Source organism: Callithrix jacchus, chromosome X, assembly GCF_049354715.1.
Source record: "Callithrix jacchus isolate 240 chromosome X, calJac240_pri, whole genome shotgun sequence".
Lineage (NCBI taxonomy): Eukaryota > Metazoa > Chordata > Mammalia > Primates > Cebidae > Callithrix > Callithrix jacchus.
Window position 1 is genome coordinate 104098970 of NC_133524.1, and position 23069 is coordinate 104122038.

Here is a 23069-nt window from a genome sequence, read left to right on the forward strand (position 1 = left end):
TGAGAAGAGCATAAAGATCATTAGTCTTGGTCTCTAGGGGGAAGAGTGTGGGGCGATTCACCACATGGCACCCAGAATGCTGAGATAAGGAGCAATGAATGGAAAGTCTCCTGGCTCCTGGAAACTCCACTTGATAGATTTTTCTGCTTCCTGGGAGAAAACTTGGACTTTTGCATGAAGGCTATTATGGAAGGGTCAGGGAGTAGACCCTACTCAGCCAATTGCCAACTCTCACTTGTCCTAGGGCTCTCACTTGTCCCTTCTTTTGCCGTTTGCCTGGCCAGGTGAAATTCAGAAACACCTACCTCTGCACCTCTCCCCAGGGCCTCTGAGCAGCACTAGGGGTCACTTTACTCATTGTGGAGCACAGAGCCTGGGCTACCACAAAGGCCAGTGTTGCATAAAGGCTAGTGGCATAAAGGCCAGTGAAGTCCTAGGACAAATGGGAGTTGAGAATTGACTAAGTAGAGTCAAAAATAGGCAGCATGTCACCCACATTGAAAAAGTATCTGGTCTTTCTAGCCCTCACCGTGTGGAAAAGGGCTGGGGAAATCCAGGATTTCTGGATAGCATTTCATCAACAGTGAAGCATCAAGAAGCGTCAGAGATGCAGTCAAAGCCAAGCAGTACTCCCACTTACGGGGGGACAGACTTGGAGAGGAAGAGTGGAAGAAATACCTTTTTAGAGCCAACATGAAAGGCAAACAAAACCCCAAATCAGACAAAAAGATGAAAGGATTTTTGGAAAGAGAAAGTCAAGTTTAACTCTCAGCCAAATGCAATACAGAGACTCACTGGTGGGAAGGAAAGGTTGTGGGCACCCTGCCTGCAGGGAGGCCTAGGCACCTCACTCACCCACAAGCAGCCCTTTGAATTCAGTTGCTCTCCTTTTCCAAATGGGATTTTAAACTTTTTTATTATGAAAAGTTTCAAACATACACACAAGTAGGAGGAATATAGTATCATTAACCCTATTACCCATTCTCAGGTTCAACAATTACCAATGTAGTGCCAAGTTGTTTCATCTGTACCTACAAATAAGATTTTAAACCTTTGATTTACTCTAATGAGCAATTTACTCTGCTTGAGGCTGAGCCCCTCTGCCAGGTAAAGGCATGAATCCCATGGCAAGAAGAGTCTGAGCCATTGCCAGGAGCCCTACCTTCCTGTCTAGTGTCTTGGGCCGTAGACCCAGTGGTTGATAAAGGTCATGTCCTAGATAAGTGATTTGAAAATTCCTGTTATTTTGGCTCAGAAGGGTGGAAAAGACCTGACTCCTCAACACTTTCCTCTAAGGGTAATTGGAATAAGCCAGATGGGAGACAGAGTAGGAAACAAGAGCTTAGCTCTGCCTCAAGCCCCACCTGAAGGAGCCACTGAGCTGCCTGCCCACCATCCCAGCCATTGATTCCAGATCTCTTTTCTTCTCGCCTTTCACCCCTGGAATTCAGGTGGTACAGCGGACACACTATCATGGAATGAAATGCCTCTTCCGAATAAGCTTCTTTCCCAAAGACCCTGTGGAGCTGCTTCGTCGGGATCCCGCTGCTTTTGAGTATCTATACATCCAGGTAGAGTCTGACTTGGGGATACACAGACAGACCAGTGGACAAACAAGCAGGCAGACTGTTCTGCCACCACAATGAAGTCACTATGTATGTTTTTCCAACCTCCAGGTAGCCCTGAAGGCCCTTTCTTCTTTTTCTGCTACAATTGTAGGCCATGGCCAAATTGGTTGGCCTGGTGACCTGAGCTGGCTGTGAGCTCAAAGTTTTGTCTATTTGTCCACTCAGATCTCTTCAGCTTTCAGAAACAAGCAACCCCAGTGACTCCGGCATCCTAAACTTTACTATCCTAAAACTTAACAAGCCCATTTGGGTTTCAACGGACCCCAACCCCCAATACTTAGCTCCAGTATGAGATAATTCCCAATTCAGTTCATCCAGAAACATTTACTGGACACTTACTCTGGGTTAAGTCCTATGCTAGGTACTAGCAACCACAAGTGAATGAAGGACTGTCCTGGCTCACTAGAGCTCATATGTGCATGAATAAATAAGACAGCACCAGGGTGCAACGAAGGTGAGGACACTCAGGAAGCATTTTTCCAACTCTACACAAGAGAGACGGTGCAGGCTAAATGGAGGAAGTGATATATCCATGCTCTTAGCCTTGAAGAATGAGTGGGAGTTTGCTGTGTAGAGAGATGGAGTGGAGGGGACATACTCTAAGCAAAGGGCCTTGCATTTACAAAGCCATGGTGGCATGAAACAGCATGGCGTAATGAGAGAACCATGAGTGATTTCTAATGGCTAGAGTATAGGATGTGAGGTAAGGAGGAGTAGGAAATAAAGTTGGAGAGACAGGAAGCAGGGTGAAAGGCTTTGGTAGGCCAAGGCAAGCATAGACTTTATAATTGAGGCTGGGCAGTGGTTCTTAAAGTGTGGCTATTCTAGGTTCTTTGCAATTTCATGTTTCCTGGACGTCAGAATCAACTGAAAACTTGTTAAAAATGCAAATTCTTAGGCCCCAGCCCAGTCCTACTGAGTCAGAAACTCTGGAGGTAGAATTCAGTACTCTGTGTTTTAACAAGCCCTCCAGAGGATTCTGATACCCAAAAGATTTTGAGAACCTCTGCTTTATGACGGTGGGTTTTAACCCTAGATGCACATTAAAATTATCTAGGAGACTTTGGGAAAATGCTGTGTCCCATCCAAGACCAGTTGAATCAAAATCTATGGGAGTGGGTTCCAAACACTGGTATTTTTTTATTAATTCCTCAAGTGATCCTAATGTGCAGCCAAAATGAAGAAATTCTGCAGAATGTAGGAGACCGGAAATGATTAAAGGAGAACAGCCTGGTCAGATGAGCGATTTCAAAAGACCACACACATGTTGAAGAAGTACACCAGCTAGGGAGCTATGGCAGTTATCCAGAAGGAATGACAAGGGCTAGAACCAGGGCCATCCATGATGAAGCAGGTGAGATGGGTTGCAAGAGAGATTTAAAGGGTAGAATGGATAGATAGGCTTTAACTTAATGAGTGTCTTGTGGAGGTGATATCATTTCCGTTAGAGAATACAGGCAATGGAATGGGTTTAGGGAAAAGATGAGTTCATTTTGGGAAATGTTGACTTTTAGTTGCCTATAGGACATACAACAGCACTTAATGAGAGAAAAAACTAAAACTTCATCTGTCTCTGATGGTGATACCTCGGGAGGTGCTATGAGACATTGTGATTGTCCTTTTTGACTCTTCTGACAACCTAAAATGTTAGGAACATTTTGCAAATAGCCTCAAGTTCATTTACAGATCTTCTAGGAGACAATGAGTTGTGGTTGCTCTGTGAATTTCATAGTTTTAGTTCTCATTTTTTTTTTTGCCCTAAATTTCTTCATTCAAGCTTCCAAGGATTACCTTGATTTGAATATTTAAAAAGTTAGTGACAAGATCATGTCCATTCTATCCTTCTCCTTCATGATGATATGGACTTCAGCTGTATTCTTTATTTTTTATATGTAAAGGCTTTATTGAGGGCTAATTGACAAATGACAAACCATACATGCTTAAAATACAATACCATAAGTTTTGACCTATGTTTATACCCATGAAACTATCACCACAATCAAAATATTGAACGTATCTAACACTCCCAAAAGTTTATTCAGGCCACTTTGTAATTCATCCCTCCCAATCCTAGGCTACCACTGACCTGCTTTCTGTCACTATAGATTAGTTTGCACTTTTTAGAGTTATATAGAAATGAGATCATATGGTACGTACACTTATTTTGATCTGACTTATTTGGCCCAGCATACTGATTTTGAGATCCATCTATGTTGTTGCACGTATCAATATTTCATTCATTTTTATTGTCAGGTAGTATTTCATGGTATGGATATTCTAGAATGTGTTTTTTGATTCAACTGTTGATGAACATTTGGGTTGTTTCCAGGTTTTAGTTATTACAATAAACCTTCTATGAACATGCATGTACCAGTCTTTGTATGGACATATGCCTTCTTTTCTTTGGGGTAAACAGGTTTGGAATGGTTTGAGCATATGGTAGATCTACCTTTCTTTAATTTTGTAAAGAAACTGCAATACTTCTTTCAAATGTAGTTGTACCATCTCTCATTCCCACCAGCCATGTATGAGAGTTTCAGTTTCTCATATACTTATCAGCAGTTGGTATTACCAGTATTCTTTTTTTACATTTAGTCATTCTGATAGTGTGTAGTGGCATCTCATTATAATTTTCACTTGCATTTTCCTAATGACTAATGCTGTTGAGCATCTTTTCGTGTGTTTATTTGATGCCATGTATCTTCTTCGGTGAAGTGGCTGTTTAGATCTTTGCCTGCTTTTTTACTGGGTTGCTTTCTTATTGAGTTTTGAGACTTCTTTATTTATTCTGGATGCAAGCTGTTTGTTGGATATACTATCTGCAATTATTTTCTTTCAGTATGTGGCTTGCCTTTTCAGTCTCCAAACAATGTCTTTCACAGAGTGTTTGAATTTTGATGAAGTCCAATTTGCTAATTTGTTCTTTTATGGACAGTGCTTTTGGTCTCAAATCTAAAGAAATCTTTGTCTAACCCATGGTTACAAGAATGTTTCTCTTTTTTTTCTAGATGCTTTATCATTTACAGTTTTATATTTAGGCCTATGATCCATTTGAATTAACTTTTGTATGTGCTGTAAGGTATCCATCAAAGTTCTGTGGGGTTTTGTTTTTTTGTTTTTTGATTTTGCATATGGACATCCAATTGTTCTAGCACCTTTTGTTGAAAAGACTATCCTTTCTCCACTGAATTGCCATTGTACTTTTGTCAGAAATCTGTTGTCTATATATATAGATAGATAGACAGATAGATCTGTTTCTGAACTCTCTATTGTGATCTGTCGATCTACTTGTCTGTCCTTATGTCAACATCACATTCTTTTGATTACTGGAGCTTCATAATAATTCTTGAAATCAGGAAGTATTTGTTCTCCGACTTGGTTTTTTTTCAAAGTTGGTTTGGCTATTATAGGTTCTTTGCATTTTCATGTGAATTTTAGAATGACCTTGATAATTTCTACCAAAACCTGCTGTGATTTGGATTGGGATTATGTTGAAACTATAGATCAATTTAACATCTTAATAATATTGAGTCTTCCAACCTCTGAACACAATATTTCTACATTTAATTAGACCTTCTATAATTTTTCTCAACAGTATTTTGTAGTTTTCAGTATATAGGCCTTCACATGTTTTGTCAGATTTGTCACCAATTATTTCATATTTTTTGATACTATTGTAAATGATTTTGATTTGAATTTCAATTTTCAATTATTTCTTGCTAGCATATACAAATACAATTGGGGTTGGGCATGTTCACCTGTAATTCTAGCACTTTGGGAGGCTGAAGCAGGAAGATCATTTGAGTTCAGGAGTTCAAGACCAGCCTGGGCAACATAGTGAGATCCCATCTTTATATATATAAAAAAAGATTTTTTAGAAGAAAATAGAAATACAATTGATTTTTGTGTATTGATCTTATATAGTGAAACCTTGGTAAACTCACTATATTTGGCCCTTCATATCTATAGGTTCCATATATGTGGATTTTGAAAATATTTGAAAAACAATAAAAAATAATGGTACAATAATTTTAAAAATACAAAGTTTAAAAATACAGTATAATAACTATTCACAGAGCATTTTTATTTTATTTTATTTTGTAATGGAGTCTTTCTCTGTCACCCAGGCTGGAGTGCAGTGCCATGATTGAAGCTCACTGCAACCTCCGCCTTCCAGGTTCAAATGATTCTCCTGCCTCAGCCTCCCAAGTAGCTGGGACTATAGATGTGCACCACCATGCCCAGCTAATTTTTGTATTTTTAGTAGAGACAGGGTTTCACCATGTTGACCGGGATGGTCCCGATCTCTTGACCTCGTGATCCACCCAACTCGGCCTCCCAAAGTGCTGGGATTATAGCGGTGAGCCACCGCCCCCAGCCTAATTTTTGAATTTTTAATAGAGACAGGGTTTCACCATGTTGGCCAGGCTGGTCTCGAATTCCTGACCTCAAGTGATTCACCTGTCTCAGCCTCCCAAAGTGCTGATATTTCAGGCATGAGCCATGGCACCTGGCCTACATGATATTTTTTTTTTTTTTGAGATGGAGTTTTGCTCTCGGCTCACTGGAGCCTCCACCTCCCAGGTTCAAGTGATTCTCCTGCTTCAGCCTCTAGAGTAGCTGGGATTACAGGCATGTGCCACCATGCCCAGCTAATTTTTGTATTTTTCGTAGAGACAGGGTTTCACCATGTTGGTCAGGCTGGTTTCAAACACCTGATCTTAGGTGATCCACCAGCCTCGGCCTCCCAAAGTGCTGTGATTACAGGCATGAGCCATCACATCCAGTCCTACCTAGCAGTTTAATTATATTAGGTATTATAAGTAATCTAAAGATGATTTAAAGTATACAGGAGGATTTGCATAGGTTACATGCAAATACTACAGCATTTTATATAAAGGATTTGAACATCCACAAATTTCAGTATCCATGGGGGTCCTGGAAGATATCCTCCATGGATAACGAGGGAAGACTGTAGCCATAGTAATTTTTTGTAATAGATTCCACTGAATTTTCTGCATAGATTATCATTGATGATGTAATCCTTTTCCACTCTCTCCTATAGTATATATAGTATATAGTACAGTGATATCACTGTGGCTCCCTAGTCCCTTAGTCTATCCTGGTTCCACTTTAACAAAATGGGCAACTGGTCTAACCAAGGCTGACTCATTGCTAGCAGGGGCTGTCACCTTCAGGGTTTGGGGGTTGTCATACCCATGGCCAGTAGTTCCTGGAGACCTCCTCTAGGATAGCATAGGTAAGACTGACTCATCAATATTTTTGTCCTTCAGACATCAAGAAGCAGAATGCCTCCCCATCCTTGCAATCCAGCTGTTACCCTGGGCTTCTGGGCCAGGGCCCTATCCCTCCTAATATGTTTCTCCCCTTGTTTCCATCCAAGCTAGTAAAGGATCCATATATAGCTTGGGGGTGAGTATAACCCCCAAGAAAAAATGTGAGAAGGTCTCTTATAAAAGGAAGAAAAAAAGGAAGTGGTGCCACGTCTCACTTTTGCAGTGAACTGGACTGTCTGCTTGTACCTTGCCATTGTGTGCACCTGTCACTGAGAAGAAGGCTATCCAATATCTGCTAAATGAAGTGAACAGTCTCTGAAACCTCAGGCTCCTTTGTTGTCTCTTGCTCAAGGGGAGCACCTTCCTCTGTCCCTTGATCTAGCATGCCTTACTGATACCATGAGTATTGTCTGGGATGTAAGGGAGTAGATCGGGGGTGGGGAAGAAATGTCTCCTTTAACTGATAAGTTTGGACTGCCCTCTCTCACAGAGTCGGAATGATGTTATTCGAGAACGCTTTGGAATGGACCCCAAGCCAGAGATGCTTTTGGGCCTTGCTGCGCTCCACATCTATATCACTGTCTCAGCCACTCGACCTAGTCAGAAGATCTCACTCAAGAATGTGGAGTGAGTTGGGCTGGGGACCTTTGTGATGGGGCAAATATTTGTGTAGGGAAAAGGTACACTTGTTGAGCTATGCTATGCTTTTCAGAAATGTAGGACATGGGATGGGAGTGAGAATTGGAGTTCCTCATATCTAGACCATGAAGCCCTAGAGCTATAACTTCTGCCAGGGAACTATGGCTAATGTTATTTCCCTGTCCCTGTCCCTGTCCCTTTTTCTTTCTCCCAGTCTCTATTCCTCTATCTCTACCTTTCAGATTCAGTCAATTTCTGTCTTACCATCTTCTCTCTGTCCCTCTTTGCCTTTCTCACTAATCTCTTACTTTTCTTCTGTTTTTAGGAAGGAGTGGGGTCTGGAACCCTTTCTTCCCCCCTCCCTCCTGCAGGGCATCAAAGAGAAGAACCTCCGGAAATCTCTCTCTCAGCAACTGAAGGCTCACCAAACACATCCTTCCTGCGGCACCAAGGTATCCAGAGTAGGCCACTGGGCATGGTGCTCAGGCACTACTGGCCACAGGGAGATCCTGGGTGGTTCCCCAGCAGGATCTGGTCCTCTGGGGATCCTCACCACTGCGTTTGACTCAGGTGCATATATGGCTTGGCCAGGTGTGGGGGCAGTTATGAAGAGGAGTCTTCCCCAAGCCTGAGCATCCCCAAGAGACAGTTCAGTGACACATCACTGAGAGAGCTCAGGGTCCTCAAAGCAAAGGGATCAAGATGCAGGAGGAGATAATTCTCAGATCCTTTCACCAGTTAGTCAGTGCCAATTGAGCATCTGTCACGTGGAAAGCATTGAATCCTGGGGAGGCACATGTTTTCCATGGAAATGACTAGGCTGGTGTGGTGACTCATGCCTGTAATTCCAGCACTTTGGGAGGCCGAAGCAGAAGGATCGCTTGAGCCCAGGAGTTTGACACCCAGTCTGGGGCATAGTGAGACACCGTCTTTACTTTTAAAAAAAATAATAACAAATAAAATAAAATGTAAAAAAAGGAAATGTACCTCTGTACCTCAATAGCTTTCTAATTCATCAGTCCTGGGATATGGAATTGTGGGAAACGAAACCCCAGCCTAGGGAAAAAGGGGAGAGTTGGGGGCACAAGATCTGACCTGGATAATGGGTCTCTGGGTAGAATGGTGAGGGATCAGATTACTGCCTCCACTTTCTAGTGCTCTGACGGACTCCCACTATCTGCTTTCCGGAGCCCCGCAGCAGCTTCTTAGCTTTGTAAGGCTCAGTGTGCCTGTGCTTCCTGCCCAAGAAGCGGAAGAGTGGTGAGAGACACTAGAATCAGCATGCAGATGTACACGCGGGACACAGCCGCCCCCATGTATTCCTCCCATTCCAGATTTCTTGCATTACCAACTAGTTTCTCTTTTAAGATGTAAATTTCCCCAGAGAGTTAAGCCATTCCCACCTTGTGCATATTTAATCAGATTGTTTTCTTCTCAACTGAGAACATCAGTGCTCACCACCATCTCCTCAGGTAACATTTTTTCCGAGGCACCCCCATGCTCGGGCTGGAAATATGATGAAGAGGGTCTGTTCTTGGCCCCAGAGTCAGCCACAGCTTAATGGAGAAACACAGTAGTCAGTCCTAACACAGTGCATTAGGCACAGGTGCTCTGGAAGCACAGAGGAAGAATACTAAGCCCAGCCTGAGGCAGGTGAAATAGGCCAGAGCTGGGTCTTGAAAGACTATTAGAGTATGTCTAGATGAATCCATGGGCATGGGTCATGGGAGGAAGTCTTTCCCAGGCAGGGAGATCCATGTGTACAAAGGCCCAGAGATATGAGAGACCATGGTGCAAGGACAGAAATGCAAATCATTCCGCCTAAGCAATGCAGAGAATGCAAGCTGTGTGCAAGGGCTAAAGGTAGGGGCGAGAAAAGAGGCCAGAGTGGTTGGTAGGAGCCAGTTCGTGGAGGGCCTTGTGTGCCAAGGAAAGGGGTTGTACTTCATCCTGTAGGCATCTGGGAGCCACTAAGGGTTTAAAGCAGGAAGTTGATGTGATTAAACTTACGTTTTAGGATGCTCCCTCTAGCGGTGTGTGGAGGCACTTGAGGAAAAGAGGGAAACAATGAGTGTCAGTCCTGAAGGTAACCTGGCTGTCACCCTGACACAGGTGGGAATGTCAAGGCAATGACTGGCTAGAGAAGAGGGATGGATAGATTGGAAAAGGAGCTAGGGGGTAAGAATCCAAATGCTCTGGTAACTGGTGACCCTCACATGAAAAGATTAAGGAGGAGTCCACTGTGACTCACAGGTTTCTGGCGTGATTGGCCAGGGGATGCTGATAGAGACCACAAATGCCTGAAATGCAGCTACGGAACTTAGGAGTACTTAGTATGAAAGGTGTTGAGCGGGATCCCCAGCTGGGGAATGACCAGCATCTAGGTAACTCTAGGAGACTGAAAGATCTCAGGAGAGAGGTATAGATTAGGTGGGGCATCAGAGTTAGTTGGAACTAACCCCAAAACAAAATGAGTAAGCTGGATAGTTTAGGAATGAAGATCAGGAGGTAGGAGGAGGTTTTAGAAAGGGAGATGAGATGCTAGAGGGAAGAGCTTTCCAAACTTGAACCTTCCTGCAGTTTTATGGAGGTCGTCTTCACATCTTCACAGTGTCACTTGCTGACAGGTGACTGTCCTAGGATGTTGAGACGCCTCGTTGAGAACATGGCTTTGCTTTTCCTGTGCTCCTCAGGCTTCTCATATTTCTGAATGGGTTTTTCCACAGGGCTCTGCAATTCAGGCAAAGCTCCAGTATCTACGAATTCTGAATGAACTTCCTACCTTCACGGGCGTTTTGTTCAACACTGTGGGCCTGGTCAGTGGGGCAGGATGGGGGGATGTGGGGAGGGAGCCCTTTGTTGGCTCTTGTGCTTGGGGGTGGGGGCAGGAGGGGCAAATATTTCTAAAGGCCTGCCTTCCTCTTCCTCCTCCTTCTACCTCTCCCCTCCCTGGCCCTGCCTCTGGTAAAATAATAAAGTGGGAGGAGACACTTGTTTTGAGTATCCCTCCATGACCTTTTTTTGTTCCTCTTCCTCAATTTTGGGGCTCAGCAAACTTTTGCCATGAAGGGCCAGATAGTAAATATTTTAGGTTTTACAGGCAGGCTATACGGGCAACTGCGGCAACTACTCAGCTGTGAGATCATGAAAGCAGCTACAGACATGCGTAAACAAGTGGGTGTGGCTATGTGCCAATAACTATAGACACGAAAATTTGAATTTCATGTACTTTTCACATGTCACAAAACATGCCTCTTCTGATTTTTTTCTCAACCATTAAAAAATGTAAGAACCGTTCTTAGCTCCTGAGCCATAAAAAATAGGTGGTGGTCGGGATTTGGCCCATGGGCCATAGTTTGCCAACCCCTGCTCTATTTCATTTTTGTTGCACATACTCCCGCAGTCCCCTACCCTAAGTTTCCTGAGTCCTTCTATTTCCCCTGCTTGCCCAGCACCTCTGCTGCAGGAACAAGGCTCTGGGGCAGGCCACAGCTTGTCCCACTCTAAGACTGTGCCCCAGGCTAGTTTACCCTGGTGAAAGGGAATGCAAATCATCTTGCTGATTGGATCCAGGTGCTTGTCTTGCTCCCAGGGGTACACTGTCAGCTAGTGCGGCACAAGGATGGAAAGCTACTTATCAAAGTGCCTGTAGACAGGCACAAGAGGTTCCTCAGGGTGATGCTAATACCAGGGAATGGGCCACCAGAGGACCCAGGCTTGGTTGCTCCAAGGAGTCTGTCAATACCTCTTAAGGGAATCCAGCCCTTCGGGACAAGAGGTAGCCATTTACATATGGGGATTTGCAGAACACCGAAAGCCCACTGTTCCCTCCCACCTCCTTCATTCGCCATCAAATCTTTCTCCCACCCACCTACCAATGCTAAAACTTCTATCGACCGTACCTGCTAGAGTGCCTATTAATAGGCAAATCTCTGCTTAAGGAGGGAGGCTGCCATGAAGTACCCAATCAACCCTGAACACCTTAAGCAGAGTTACTGTGCCAGTTTAGATTTTGGCCTGGGTGAGAAGTGCAAGTCTGAGTGGCTGTTGGTAGGGGGAGAGTAAAGACCAGACATGGGATGCCACCTTCTCAGGCAGAGCACTGCATGGGGGCCTCGAATGGCCTGCAGCCAACAAATGGAAAGTCCCTGGGGCTTGGTAGGGAAGGGTGCTCCAAAGGCCCCCAAACAAACCTCACCTACTTCACCATTTTGCTGGAGCTAGTCCTGCTGCTGCACTCTTTATTCAACCTGCTGCTGATGCTAAGGTGTCCATTTGGACCCATAATCTGGGGCTCTATTCCAGGAATCATTTTCTGTCCCAGACCATTTTCCCCTCAAGGCTGTTCAGTCTGGCACTGAGCCCCAGATATTTTCAGATCCCACCAGCAGAGTCCAATGCATGTTTTCTATTTCCTCCTCCTGCCTCATCTCCCCAACTCCTTCACCCTTCTTTCTGTGAATACTGCCTGCCATTCTTGGGCACCAGGACGAGAAGCAGTCGGCAACCACTCTCCTGGTGGGACCCCGTCATGGCATCAGCCATGTTATTGACCTCAAAACCAACCTCACCACTGTGCTGTCCGAGTTCAGCAAGATCAGCAAGATCCAGCTGTTCCGGGAGAACCAGGGCGTGGCCCGGGTGGAGACCAGCATCATGGATGCCAAGGTAAGCCCTGCAGCAACAGGGTCTCCTTCTGTCCAGGAACAGGCCTTGGTGATAGAAGAAGAAGTAAACTTGAGAAAGAGAATTTGAGTCTGTTAGGTGAGGTTCAGTGATTCTGAAGTGGTTTGACCCTGGGCCTCTTTGGGCTAATCTTTCTGTCCCTTCTCAGCCCTTTACCACATGCTGTTTTGATCACATAGAAAGTTCAGCCAGCACTAAGGAAGGCTAGGGAGAGTCAGATCAGCCTGACACAGCGCTTCAGCACGGGGCAGGAAAACTGGAGAACTTGGGGCTAACCCCAGGCCACTGCTTCCCCTCTTTCTCATATCATAGCACACATATAAAATTATATTCACAGGCCAGCGTGGTGGCTCACATCTATAATCCCACATTGTGGGAAGCCAAGGTGGGCAGATCACTTGAGTCCAGGAGTTTGATACCAGCCTGGGCAACATAGTGAAACCCTGTCTCTACAAAAATTAGCTGGGCATGGCAGCACACACCTGTGGTCCTAGCTACTCAGAAGACTGAGGTGGGAGGATCACCTGAGCCAGGGAGGTCGAGGCTGCAGTGAGCTGTGATTGCGCCACTGCATTCCAGCCTGGGCAACAGAGTGAGACCCTGCCTCAAAAAAAAAAAAAAGAAAGAAAGAAAAAGAAAAGGAAAGAAAAGAATATTCATGTAGAACTTTGGGGTATATGGAGCAGCCCCAGAGATTCTGTCCACCCCACATTCTTCCTGGCTGCCCCAGAAACTATAGGAATGAATTTCTTGGCCCATCTCTACCCATTCCGTGTGCACACCAGTAGGGGGGCCCTGCCATAAGTACATGCACCTTGAGTCATTGAAGAGGGAGTGTCTGAGCCTGTGAACAGAACACAGAGGGCCTGGGAAGAAGGGGAACATGCAGAGCCTTGTCCTTATTTCACCTCCCAGAGTCCAGCCCTTCCAGAACCTTACATACATTCCCATAGCTCGGCTCCTTCGGACTGGCAAGCAGCTGTCGCCTGTGCAAAGTCTGGCAGTCTTGGTCAGCCACCCCCTCCACAGCTCTCCTATTTGAATACCACTGACCAGTGTGGGTGGGGGGCAGGCCTGCCTGCCAGCTGGCGGAAGCTCTTAGAGGAGTTGCAACTTTCCTTTCTTAAACGATTTCCCAGGGGGAGATGTTGGTAGCAGATTAAGAGGTGGAGTGTTTGCTGTTTCTAAAAGAGCAAATTATTTGCTTTATTTTTGTCTTTGTGAAACTCAGAAAGCTTTAATGTGTTAATTTTTCCACCTGTGAGTCACAGGATCCCCATTGGTTTAGGAACTGGCTTGGAGCCGATGTTTAATTGGCTTGTGGCTACCTCCTCAACCAATGGTTGCTGCCCTCCTCAGATGTTGTTGGGTAAAAAGCCAAATGGACTGGCAGAAAAGGGGGGAGGGAAGACAAGGCAGGCAGGAGAGATGTGGCTTCCTGAGAAATAAAAGGGGTTTAAAATAGAGACACAGCTTTCCAACTGAGTCTTCTGTGTTCTGAGTGATTCTCAGCATTGACTGCACAGTAGAGTTTCCGTAAATACTTTAAGAAAAAAGCAGATGCCTGGGTCCTACTCTCAGAGATTATGATTTTATTTGTCATGGATGAAGCCCAGGCATCAGGATTTATTTATTTTTTTCAGTTTCCTAGGTGATTGTGTAATGCAACCACTTTGAGAATGCACAGGCTTGAGACCTATATGACCAACGCTCTAGGAGGAAATAGGCTGAACAGGGGATCAGTGGGCGCTGCCTGAGTGAGGAGCACTATGCTTATTTCTAGGAGTGATCCAGCCACAGTTATAGAATGAATGCTGCCCTGGAGATGCTACACTCAAAATAGATGATATTGTGGTGGAAGGATGATGATATTGGGGAGACCAGATTCACAAAAACACATGACCTGCCTTAAAAGCACAACATCAGAACATGTATAGAGCTCTGGAATCAGATTAGGCTCAAATCCCAGCTCTACTACTTTCTAGCTGTGTGACCTTGAGAAAGTGCCTTAACCTCTCTGAATCCCAATTCCCTCAGCCGCAAGATGAAATGCCTATCTCAAAAGTTGTTTGTCAGGATTATTTTTTTTTAATTTTAGAGATGGGGGTCTCGCTATGTTGCCCAGGCTGATCTTGGACTCCTGGGCTCAAGCAATCCTCCCGCATCTGCCTCCCAAAGTACTGGGATTACAGGCATGAGCCAGCCACTGCACCCAGCCTGTTGTATTAAATGAGAAAATGTACATAAAATGTCTTAGCACACTGCCCGGCACACAATAAGTGCTCAATGAATGAGACCTGTTATTTTTTCAAAAGCAAAACATCAGTAAAGAAAAAGTAATATGAAGCAAATGTTATAGAGAAGTGCAATGTGAAACATGGAACAAAAGAACAGGAAGGAGTTAACCAGATCTGACTTCCTACAAGAGGGTGTTTTAAGCTGGATCTTGAAGTGATAGGCATGAATTAGCAGAGAGAAGTGGGATGTGTTCAAAGGCAAGGAGCAAGCACAGAAATAAGCAAGCCATATGTGCAGGTCGATAAGCATAGTTGCTTGGTTGGAGAGGAGAATAACGAGAAAAGAGATTGCAGAGGTTGGGGGTGGGCAGAACAAGTTGGTTAAAAGCCTCAAAGGCCAGTCTATGGAATTTAGATTCAATGTGGTGGAACAGTGAGAATCTATGATAGGTCTTTGAGCAGAGGGGTGATCAAATAAAAGCTGACTTGGACAAGGGTGCAAGATGGATGAGAGCAAAGCTAATGTGGAGCTAGGGCACTGAGGAGGGATCATGGCACTAGTCCAGGGGTGAAGGGACAAGGGCCTGTGCTGGAAGGACAGCAGTGATAATGAGAAAAAAAAAAAGCAGATGTGAAACACACGAAATCAGTGAGATGTGGGTGCATACTCTCCCCTGCATACCACTCTTGCACAGACAATGCACTTGTCTTATGAGACCTAGACCTGCTGCCTATTCATGGGTCCCAAGTGCTCTGAAGAACGGTGCTGTGTGCCCAGCAGAAGCGAAATAGATGATATTGTGGTGGAAGGAAAAAGGAAAGATTGAGGGAGAAAAAAAGATCAAGGTTTCGATTCAACAGTCATTTAGTATGAACTTGCTGTTGCTGGGAAGCATGCTAAACACAGATATTTTGTTCTGTATAAAGAGGCTGGGCACAGTCGCTCACGCCTGTAATTCTAGCACTTTGGTTGGGAGACCAAGGCAGGCAGCCCACTTGAGGTCAGGAGTTTATAACCAGCCTGGCCAACATGGTGAAACCCCATCTACACTGAAAATACAAAAAAATTAGCCAGGTGTGGTGGCACACAATTGTAATCCCAGCTACTTGGGAGGCTGAGGCAGGAGAATTGCTTGAACCTGGGAAGCAGAGGTTGCAGTGAGCCAAGATCATGCCACTGCATCTCAGACTCGGGGACAGAGTGAGACTCTGTCTCAAAAAACTTAAAAAAATTAAAAGAGAGAAAAAATCGTGGCTTGCTGGGTACAGTGGCTCATGCCTATAACCCCAGCACTTCGGGAGGCAGAAGTGGGAGGATAACGTGAGCCCAGGAGTTTGAGACCTGCCAGAGCAATATAGTGAGACCCTGTTCTCCACAAAAATGAAAAAAAAGAGAGAGAGAAAATCATAGCTCCTTGCCTTCAAGAAGCTTACCTAGCTTGGAGGATAGAAATGCACAAATACGGCCGAGCACAGTGGTTCATGCCTGTAAGCCCAGCACTTTGGGAGGCCAAGATGTGTGGATCACCTGAGGTCAGGAGTTTGAGACCACCCTGGCCGACATGGCAAAACCCTGTCTCTACAAAAAAAATACAAAAATTAGCCACACATCGTGGCATACACCTGTAATCCCAGCTACTCTGGAGGCTGAGGCAAGAGAATCTCCTGAACCCAAGAGGTGGAGGTTGCAGTGAGCTGAGATCACATATTGCACTCCACCCTGGGTGACAGAGTGAGACTCCATCTCAAAGAAAACAAGAAATGCACAAATACATGGCACACTAAAGGAAATACCACAGGAGAGGTACCAAGACCATATTAGGGGAGTACAGGGGAAGACAAAATTCTGGCTGAGGGTATTAAGGAAAGCTTCTTATATCAGCAGTAGTTGTGTTTAGTGAGACGCGGCTCTGGCAATGAGATGGGAGAGCAGGGTTGGGAAGCTTCTTACTGGAGAATGGCTCAGTAAGAATCTATCCACCGGGCCAGTGGTGTGCTGGAGCTGGCTCACACACTGCATCAGAGCCAGCTGGGCACATCTCTCCCCAACTCTTTGTTCGGTGCCATCATGTTGATAGTTTGAAAGCAGCCATGGTGGGAGTATGTACACCAGGAAAATTGGCCAATGCTACAAATTGCTACTTGAAAGAACTGGCTGTGGGCCAGGTGCAGTGGCTCATGTCTGTAATCCCAGCACTTTGTGAGGCTGAGGTGGGTGGATTGTTTGAGGCCAGTAGTTCCATACCAGCTTGGCCAACATGGCAAAATGCCGTGTCTATTAAAAATACCTAATTAGCCAGGTGTGGTGGCTTGTGCTTGTAATCCCAGCTACTTGGGAGGTTGAGGTAGGAGGATGGCTCGAGCCTGGGAGGCAGAGGTTGCAGTGAGCCATGATCATGCCACCATACTCCAAGTTTGGGTGAAAGAGCAAGATCAAGAAGGTGGGGGGGAGAGAGAGAGAGAGAGAGAGAGAGAGAGAGAAAGAAAGAAGCAGAAGAAGAAAGGAGGAAGGGAGGGAGAGAAGGAAGGAAGGAAGGAAGGAAGGAAGGAAGGAAGGAAGGAAGGAAGGAAGGAAGGAAGGAAGGAAGGAAGGAAGAAAAGAAAGTGGTTGTGAAATATTTACCAGCACACCACTGCACAGAATACACTGAAGGACTGTCTGAACATCCTCAACAGGGGACATGGAAGTTAGAAACCAGACTTGGCCCATTTCCCCCTAGATAGACTCTAGTCTGGGAATATTCTAGAAGGGTCTGGTGAAATTAAGATGATTCATTTAAAGTAGTTCTCAGCCCTGACTGCACATTAGAATCACATGTAAAGATTTAAAAGCCACTGGATGCCCAGCCTCTTCCTCCCAAACCATTAAAAATCAGAATTTTGGGGGGTTGGGGCCCAGGAGTACACAGGTCTTTACCACTTCCAGGTGATTTTTTTTTTTCCAAGAAGCAGTCTCGCCCAGTCGCCCAGGCTGGAGAGCAGTGTCGTGATCTTAGCTCACTGCAACCTCAGCCTCCAGGGTTCAAGCGACTCTCCTGCCTCAGCTTCCCGAGTAGCTGGGATTACAGGCACATGCCACCACATCTGGCTGATTTTTTGTATCTTTAGTAGAGATGGGGTTTCACCATGTTGGACAGACTGGTCTCAAACTCCTGACCTCGTGATCCGCCCACCTTCGCCTACCAAAGTGCCAGGATTAGGCGTGAGCATTGGCCATGGTGCCTGACCTTCCAGGTGATTCTAATTTGTATCTGGCCTGAGAACCACTGCCTTAAGTGATATTCTGCCTTGCCCCCAAATTGGCTGGCTGTGCCCAATTAACCTTTCCCAATGCTGTCAAGGCAAGAACCAAATCTACTGACCCCTTGGGTCTCTAGACCATCATCTTGTACCCTTCCCCTCCAGGCCCCTGGATTCCATTCTTTTCCTGTTTTCAGGGATGCTAGAGTAAGCCAAGGCTACCCCAGGGAAAATCCTTTTCCTAGTTGGCATCTCAGAGTGCTAAGTGTCTGATAGCTCCCAGGGTATCCTGGGAAGTTGTGGCTGGAGTATGTCAAATTAATCCCTGCTGTATCTTCTCCGGGTTGGTTCATGCCTCCAACTCCATTCTCCTTTCCTCATGCTACATTTGAAGATGGCCTGGGCATATTAATTAGTTTTCACTCAGCTTACTTGCTCTTAGTGGAGCAAACATGAGGTAGTATTCAAATATCTTTCTTCAAGAGATGGCAGCCTGGGAGTGAGGCATCCCTGGGCCATTACCATACCCCATTACCACAGAAGCACATAAGGTGGAAAAAGACATCATCAAAAGAATGTCCCAAGGGATATCTTGTGGCCCAGCATGTCTCCTATTCTCATGTTTGAGCTTTATTGCTCTAGTGCTTTCTGTAGGGACAAGTGTTACATTACACATCATGATTATTAAAATCCTATCTAAAATAAAAAGTTGTTTTTGAAGGTTTCTAAGGAACCTGTCCAACCTCTTTGTTTGCCTGCTTTTGATTTCATTTTTACCTGTTGGCAAAAATTTCATTTTTCTGTTGGCAAAAAGTGCATCTGTGTTCCTTTTACTGCGAGCTGCATTTGGCCCATGCTGGGGCCAAGTTGGCTGTCTGGGGATGCCAAAGAGAGGCTCCTGATGAGCGGTGCTATGCTGAGCCAGCTGGGGATGTGCTTGGCCCTCTCTGTGCACAGGATTTTGCATTCGTGCTGTTTTATTACTGGCACTGGGCTATAAGAGGGGAAATTGAAGTGGTCAGACAATTAAGTCAATCAGCCATTCCCACAGCCTCCAGTCAGTAATTCTGCCCATTAGCCATCCAGCCAACCAGCCAGGTAGCTCAGCGGTCAGAATGTGAGGCTGTTAGGCATTCTGTCTGTCCTGAGCTGGCTTGTCAACCAGGGCATGAGTGAGTCAGACTGCTCTGCAGCCAGTCAGCTCATCAGTCAGCCAGCCATTCGGCCTCTACTTTGGTCAAATGGTCTCACATTATATTTGCCAGCCGATGCTATTTTCTGAAAGCTGTCTCCAGCTTCTGAAACCAAATTAGTCACACACGCACACATTCACACTTACCCACCCACGTACCACTCCAGGACATTCTACGTTTGGGTAGCTCTCTATGCGTTTTCCTCAAAGTACTTATCACACCTCGAAATTATATTTATTTGCATGGCTATTTGATTTGGGTTATGTCTTATTTCTTGCTCAGTTGTAATCTCCATGAGGGCAGGAACTAGGTTGGCCCAGTTCCAGAATGAATGGATGCGTCTTTCACTTGATCATGTTCTCCAGGAGGCATCTAGCCACTTTATGGCAGCTTGTGAGGTGGACAAAGAAGGGAACAGGAGCATTTCAGTCAGAGGAAACAGCATAGGTAAAGCTATGGAGATGTGAAGGAACATGAGGAACTGGAAATACTTTGTCATTGCTGGAGTATAAGGTGAGGGACAGTGATGGGAGGGGAGCACCGGTGGAGTTAATGGAAGATTGGGTCCAGGTCCTGAAGGGCTTTGTATGTCATTGGAAGGCAGTTGGATTTTTTTCCTACAAGTGATGAGCTATTGAAGATTTTAAATGACAATGCGACTTGTGCTTTAGAAAGAGCCTTCAGACTTTAGGAGGCTGAGGCGGGTGGATCACTGGAAGTCAGGAGTTCAAGACTAGCCTGGCCAACATGGTGAAACCCTGTCTCTACTGAAAATACAAAAAATAGTCAGGTGTGGTGGCACACACCTGTAATCCCAGCTACTTGAGAAGCTGAGGCAGGAGAATCACTTGAACCCAGGAGGCGGAGGCTGCAGCGAGCGAGACTGTGCCATTGCACTCTAGTGTGGGTGTCAGAGTGAGACTTTGTCTTGAAAAAGAAAGAAAGAAGGAAAGAAGGAAAGAAAGAAAGAAGAAAGAAAGAAAGAAAGAAAGAAAAGAAAAGAAAAGAAAAGAAAAGAAAAGAAAAGAAAAGAAAAGAAAAGAAAAGAAAAGAAAGAAGGAAAGGCTATAGGGGCCACTCAGGGCCAAGGATGGTGGCTCGTGCCTGTAATCTCAGCACTTTGGGAGGCTGAGGTGGGAGGATCACTTGAGGCTAGGAGTTTGAGACCAGCCTGGGAAACATAGTAAGACCATGTCTCTACTACTGCTACTACTACTAGTAGTAATAATAATAATAATAATAAAGTAGAAAGGTTCTTCAGGCAACAATATGGAGGTGAAGTGGCTTCAAGTGGGTAGAAACTAGAAGGAGAAAGGCCAGTCAGGAGGTTATTGGAAGTCTTTGGGTTAGTCTGTCCCAACCTTTTCCATATCATGAGAAATGTCACACTTTATGTGACAAAACATACAGACAAACAAGGCATACATACAAACTAAACGAGGCAGCTTGTGGCCAGAAGCAATAGGACTAAGAAACCGAGAGGCTCAGCATCTCAGCACATTGGCCACCCACTCACGTGTACCTTGAGGAGTTTTGATCTGGGAGGAAGACGATAAGGCCCTGAAATGAAGCAGTGGCGGTAGGGATGGCTGTGATATGAATACTCCTGAGGCAAGCCTAGTGAGCCTTGGGCCCTCGTGGTAATGGTGGTAGCCACCATTTATACTCAAACCTTTGTATCTGCCATCAGTAGCAGGGGGTACAGCAAGAAGGGGTATCTGACTCCCTGTCCCCCAAGTTCATTTCCTTTTCATACTTTTTTTTTATTTTGTTGTATGCCAGTGTGGCCATTCTCTTGTGACTGACAAGCATTCGTTATCTGGAGGTATGAACATCTCCTCTACCCCTTTTCAATAATGACTAAAAAGTAGTACCTCATCTCTGGCCCCTTTCTCACTGGAAAAAAAAAAATAATTGTTCCTCAGGGTACAAAGTGTTCCTTTTTCCTCCTAATGGTATTGCATGAACTCCATAGGAGCATCACTAACTTCTTGCCTATGGGGCAGAGTCCAAATGCCTTATCGTGGTGTGCATTGTAATTGAATGTACAATAACTATGAAAGAATCCAAGTTAGTATTTGATCCAACGCAAGATTGTGTAGTATAGACATAGCACCATACGATTTCTGCAATGGGAAAAGAATTCAAGGGAGTAGACTGAATTCAAGGGGCATGCTGATTTTTGAATCGCCAGCATGGAGGTTAAAGCAGACACCCTGATGGAGAATTGAGGGCTGTAGACTGAGCCTAGCTAGGATATAGCTAGGGTGAGGATGTTGCACATGAAGAGCCAGCCAAAGAGAGGTGAAGATGGTCAGATTACAGAACAAGAACACAGCTCACAGAAACAGAAGCCAAGAGAAGAATTTCCAAAGAAGGTGATCGCTGTTGGCAAAGGTAATAACTTGAGATGTGTGATGAATGAATTGTTTCTAGCTATGAAGAAGTTTCACTTCAGTGGGTGCTGTGGCTCATGCCTATAATCCCAGCACTTTGGGAGGCTAAGGAGGATCACCTGACCCCAGGAGTTCAAGACCATCCTGAGCAACATAGTGGGACCCTGTCTCTGTTTTAAAAAAAAAGGCAAAAAAGAAGTTTCACTTCTAGATCAGGTGGCTAACTATGGTCCATGAGCCAAATCTGACTCACTACCTGTTTCTGTAAATAACATTCTATTAGAACACAGCCATGCCTATTTGTTTACTTGACCGATTATCTGTGGCTATTTCCACACTATATAAAATGGCAGAGTTGTTGTGACCCACAATGCGTAAAATATTTACTCTCTAGCCCTTTATAGAAAATGTGTGTCGACCCCTGGCCTATATGAACTACAAAATTTATCTCAGGCTCTCTGTTGGAATCCTGGGAAAAAGAAAACTGGTGCAACTTTAGCTAACAGCTGAGCTGGTTTGGAATCAGAATTGTGCCCAAGGTAATGGTGATTCAGACAAAGAAGGCTAATCTAGTTAGTGATCAAGTTCTAGCAGGTCTTCATAATGTCCCTTCCTTTTTACTGGACTAGCCACCACCCTAGTGGAGGCCCCAACTACCTGTCTCCTAGACTGTTGCAGTAGGCTCCTCATTTGTCAGAGAAGGACCTCATTTCCCCTGCCTAATTCTCCTGGTTCTTAATACCTGGTCTGGGTGATCCACAGCCCCATGGCTCCCTCTTTAGCTAGTCTTCAGTGGTCTTTATCTGGAAACCATGGCCCTATTCCAAGGAGAATGTCCCCAAGGCTGACCTCAGTCTCACTCAAGCTTAATCAAGCCACAGTTAAAATTATAATGCAGATACTAATAGGTTTTCTTGAAATGGTGCTGATTTTCTTGAATAGCATTGCCTCATCTCTAAACAGTTAACCAGTTAACCCCAGGACTAATCTGACTAATTTAGAGTTAGGAACAGAAGTCAACAATATATGCTAGTATTTCCCAAGGTGGGTTAACAGCAACAACAACACAACAATCTTGTTACTATGAGATGTTCAATAAAAATAGATCTTTGAGGTCAAATAAATTCAGAATACTTAGAATACTAAAGCCTGTCCTTTGTGGTTTCCCAGTACACAACTATATATTAAAAGGTCTTAAGAATTCTCATAGTAAATCTGTCTGCATAGTGTTATTTAACCCAATGTCACAAACATATTTGACCAAGGAACTCTTTTAAGAAACACTAATTAACATCTCGAGGACACAGGGAAATAAAGGAAAGGGGATAGAGCGTGACTTTTTTTTTTTTTTGACATGAAGTCTTACTCTACCACCCACGTTGGAGTGCAGTGGTGTGATCTCAGCTCACTGCAACCTCCACCTCCCTGATTCAAGCGATTCTCCTGCCTCAGCCTCCTGAGTAGCGGGGATTACAGGTGCCTGTCATTTTTTGTATTTTTAGTAGAGACGGGGCTTCACTATGTTGACCAGGCTGGTCTCAAACTCCTGACCTCAGATGATCTGCCTAGCTCAGCCTCCCAAAATGCTGAGATTACAGGTGTGAGCCACTACACCCAGCTGAGCATGACACTCCAAGTTGAGCTTCAGGCCGGAAAGACTTTGGCTCAAAAGGCAGAGTTCCAACTAGATTCCACAGAGATTCCTCTATGTCCAGGGAGGTGTTCTGGGTGTTAAAGGGACATGTGAAGATGA

At 44.9% G+C, this 23069-nt stretch overlaps 1 protein-coding gene across 9 annotated transcripts in view; it reads left to right on the plus strand.

The window, feature by feature from the left end:
* The window catches only part of FRMPD3 (FERM and PDZ domain containing 3), a 148387-nt gene that overhangs the window by 102239 nt on the left and 23079 nt on the right, over window positions 1-23069 (plus strand). For all 9 annotated transcript variants that reach the window (XM_035288125.3, XM_078362994.1, XM_078362992.1 and 6 more), the window contains 5 exons: window positions 1452-1571; window positions 7416-7552; window positions 7890-8016; window positions 10291-10380; window positions 12053-12232. In XM_035288125.3, coding sequence (XP_035144016.3) covers window positions 1452-1571; window positions 7416-7552; window positions 7890-8016; window positions 10291-10380; window positions 12053-12232 — 654 coding nt within the window. The remainder of the gene's footprint in view (window positions 1-1451; window positions 1572-7415; window positions 7553-7889; window positions 8017-10290; window positions 10381-12052; window positions 12233-23069) is intronic.